General features: G+C 51.0%; 1 protein-coding gene across 1 annotated transcript in view; it reads left to right on the top strand.

Moving 5' to 3' along the window:
• LOC144227667 (phosphoserine aminotransferase) overlaps positions 1 to 3,832 on the top strand; it is a 32,158-nt gene that overhangs the window by 17,635 nt on the left and 10,691 nt on the right. Inside the window, exon 7 of the mRNA XM_077759352.1 lies at positions 1,183 to 1,311. Within this exon, the coding sequence (XP_077615478.1) occupies positions 1,183 to 1,311 (129 nt within the window). The remainder of the gene's footprint in view (positions 1 to 1,182; positions 1,312 to 3,832) is intronic.

The raw sequence follows: 3,832 nt of genomic DNA, 5'->3' as shown, positions 1-3,832 counted from the left end.
CAGGGGAGGGTCAGAGAGAGAGGGAGTCACAGACTGAAACAGGCTCCAGGCTCCGAGCTGGCAGCCAGCACAGAGCCCGATGCGGGGCTCGAACCCACGAACCATGAGATCATGACCTAAGCGAAAGTCGGACGCTTGACCGACTGAGCCACCCAGGCGCCCCACTGATCCTTGCTTCTTTGTGCTGGAACATTGGCTTCTTTTTCTCAGACGAGTCTCTGTCACGTGTTCTTACTAGCGTCTCACACTTCCACCAGCACACAGGCCTGCCTCTGTCCTCACGCCCAGGTCAGAGAATCTCAGGGAGGGCTCTGATTGGCCCTGTTAGGTGCCCTGCCCACCTCTGACACCAGAGGGCGAGGGACCCTGCTGGATCTGCCCGTTGGGTGGGCGTGGGGTTAGGAGGATCGGGGCAGCTAAAATGCCAGCTGTCTACCGTAGGGTGAGGTGTCCCTTTTTCCAGATGGGAAAGCCGGGGTTTGGGTTCCCAAGGTGACTACTCCTGGGTAGTGTTTTTTTTGTGTTTTGTTTTTGTTTTTGTTAAAAAATTTTTTTTAATGTTTTTATTTCTAGGAGAGAGAGAGAGACTGTGTGAGCAGGGGAGGGTCAGAGACAGAGGGAGTCACAGACTGAAGCTGGCTCCAGGCTCTGAGCTGGCAGTCAGCACAGAGCCCGACGCGGGGCTCGAACCCATGAACCGCGAGATCATGACCTAAGCGAAAGTCGGACGCTTAACCGACTAAGCCACCCAGGCGCCCCATCTTTCTTTTTTGTGTGTGTGTTTTTTTTTTTTACAAATAGTTTATTGTCAAGTTGGTTTCCATACCTGGGTAGTGTTCTTAATTAGTGGCAGCAGTGGGACCAGAGTCAAAACGGACTCGGAGCCCATGCTCCCATTACTGTACCCCACCGCTCCCTCCAGGTAGAGGGCTCTGTGGTGGAGAAGGCGAACACTGCCTCAGGTCTTCCACAACCATACACTCCAAATCGTGGGCCCAGAGAAATAGAAAATAAAGGAGTGAATGGTACGAACTATGAAGTATGGGCTCTGAGGGTAGGAAATGAAGGGTTAACTGTGTGGGGGTGGGGAGGGTGCTTGCTGCAAAACATGGTTGGCTTAAATATCTTTCCACTTTTGCAGAGCTGAACTAGATGGATTTTTTTTTTTAACCTTTATTTCAGCATCTATGTCATGGGCTTGGTCCTGGAGTGGATCAAGAATAACGGCGGTGCGGCTGCCATGGAGAACCTCAGCTCTGTCAAGTCGCAGATGATTTATAACATCATTGATAACTCGCAAGGATTCTATGTGTAAGTTGACGGACTTTCTCTCGCATTTTGCCTCTTGTGAGTTTCTTTTCTTTAATTAATTATTACTTAAAATGTTTTATTTATTTTTGAGAGGATGCAAGCGGGGGAGGGGCAGAGAGGGGGCCACAGAAGGATCCGAAGTGGGCTCTGTGCTGACGGCAGTGAGCCCAATGTGGGGCTTGAACTCATGAACTGTGAGACCATAACCTGAGCCGGAGTCGGGTGCTCAGCCAACTGAACCACCCAGGCACCCCAAAGATTTTTATTTTTAAGTAGTCTCTACAACCCAATGTGGGGCTCGAACCCACGAACCATGAGATCATGACCTGAGCCAAAGTCAGATGCTCAACCGACTAAGGCCCCTTGCTTCTTGTGAATTTTCAAAATTCTCATGTGTATATGTCACATGCCTTTGAGAAATGGATATGTTCCCCTTTCTTGATGTCGAAGTGCCAGTGAGCTGGGTGGCCTTGGGGCCTCGCAGTCGGAGGCAGGTGGGTTCTCTCGTTGTGCATCCCCACCTGTGGAATCCCAGGCTTAGGGGCCCGTTTTCCAGGCGGTGGTGATGTTTCTCAAACCAACGATCTCTCCCGGGGAAGAGTCTCAGTTCCTTGTGGGGTGGACTCCTTCTCCCCCTGTCTGCTGCCTTTGTGCGTCCCCTGGGAAAAGTCAGGCAGATTTGCTGGAAGCTCTCCCCTTTATGTAGGGATTCCACCAGAGGCCCTTGGTATAGACACCCACGCCTGGTCCCCTCAGCCAGGTCACCTACCTTTTTAGGGAAGTTCACGGCTTCTTTTATTATAGAACAAGCCTTCCCATCTCAGGCCTGCAGTCTGTGAATGAGGAGACTTCTACTTAAACATTTTTATGACTTGGACACCTGGGTGGCTCAGTCGGTTAAGCGTCCGACTTCAGCTCAGGTCATGATCCTGTGGTTTGTGAGTTCGAGCCCCACATTGGGCTCTGTGCTGACAGCTCAGAGCTCGGAACTGCTTCAGATTCTGTGTCTCCGTCTCTCTCTGCCCCTCCCTCCCCAAATAAATAAACATTAAAAAATTTTTTTAAAGATTAAAAGAAAAAAGTGAAAAAGCATCTTGGCGACCAATTGATTCATGAACGTGTGTTTACTACTGGACCCGCTCCCGTGAGGGGCAGAGAGAACGTACGGGCCTTGTATTCGTCTCCTAGGAGTGCTGGGGCGAAGATTCACTAACTCAGTGGTTGAATACCACGGAAATCCATTCTGCCTGTTCTGGAGGCCGGAGGTGCAGGATGTCAGCACCGCCTTGCTCCATCCAGGGGCTCCAGCCCGTTCTTCGTGGCTCCAGGCATTCCGTGGCCTGTGGCGCATCGCCCCAGTCTCTGACCTCACCTTTGCTGTGTGTCCTCACTTCTGGTTGCTGGATGTAGGGCCTGCCCAGATAGTCAGGGATGGTCTCCCTGAGCTAGAGACCGTTAACGTAGTTACATCCTCAAAGACCCTGTTTCCAAGGGTTGGGACATGGTGCCCCTTTTTGGGGGGGCCACTATCCAGTCCCCTACCGCAGACCTCTCACCAGAATGCTGGATGTGAAGCGCCTAGTACAGTGCCTGGCACACAGGGAGCTTAACAGATGGTGTTTTCATTTGCATTTCCCACCCTTCCTCCTTCCAAGTGGCATACAGGTGTAGGAAACCTTATACTGTGTGAATGTACGTGCACACACATACGGGTATGTTTGTGTGTGCACATGTGTATGCATGTACATAAACACATACTCATTTACCAAGCCTGAGACCTCCTCCTTAGTGACTATTCTCTTTCAGGCTCCATGATAGTAACTGACTGATAGGAACTAGAGAATGTATACTCTTCTTTGAGAATTCAGTGTGCCGCAAGGGATGCACAAAACAATATTTTAAGCCCAACTTTTAATACATCTTCATGCCCACCCATGGGTGATGGGCGGGGTGTAAAGGAGCATGCCACTGCTCCCTCTGTCCTTAAAATGCTTTTTGCCTGTTCCTGTGAGTTCTTGGTATGCAGTGAGCCTCTAGCCACAGGCCCTGGGGGAGTTGGGTTTGGATGGATGCCTTAGCCTCTAGGCTCCTCCCGGACGTGTGGTCTGGGGGGAGGTGTGCACACCATGCTTTCTGCCTGCTCTGGTTCCGTGCAACAGCCAAGTGCAGACCGGGGGCTTGGAGGATGGTCCTAGGAGTTCATAGCCAAGGGCTCATTGATAGATATTATAAGCTTAGAGCAGTAAGATGATACTGCTTTGCCTGGAGGTGTACGGGGGTTTGTGAATGAGCTTGATTGAGCCTTGGGCGTGGGTAGAGTTAGTCAGAGGAGGGCAAAAGTACTTTTAGGAATTTGTAGGAAAGCAGGGCACAGCCCCTGCGAAGGTACTGGGGAGAGAGTGCATTGTGTTTGGGGAGCAGAGTGGGGGTTGCCGAGAGGGGATGGTTGTGCTGGAATGACAAGGAAGGTCTGGAGAGGTCTGAAGACTTGTTTAGTCCAACTATTTAGTCTTCTGTTCAG

Source organism: Crocuta crocuta, unplaced genomic scaffold (genome assembly GCF_008692635.1).
Source record: "Crocuta crocuta isolate KB4526 unplaced genomic scaffold, BGI_CrCroc_1.0 scaffold41, whole genome shotgun sequence".
Lineage (NCBI taxonomy): Eukaryota > Metazoa > Chordata > Mammalia > Carnivora > Hyaenidae > Crocuta > Crocuta crocuta.
The sequence above is the reverse complement of the archived record's forward strand: the minus strand, read 5'-3'. Positions and strand labels throughout refer to the sequence as shown.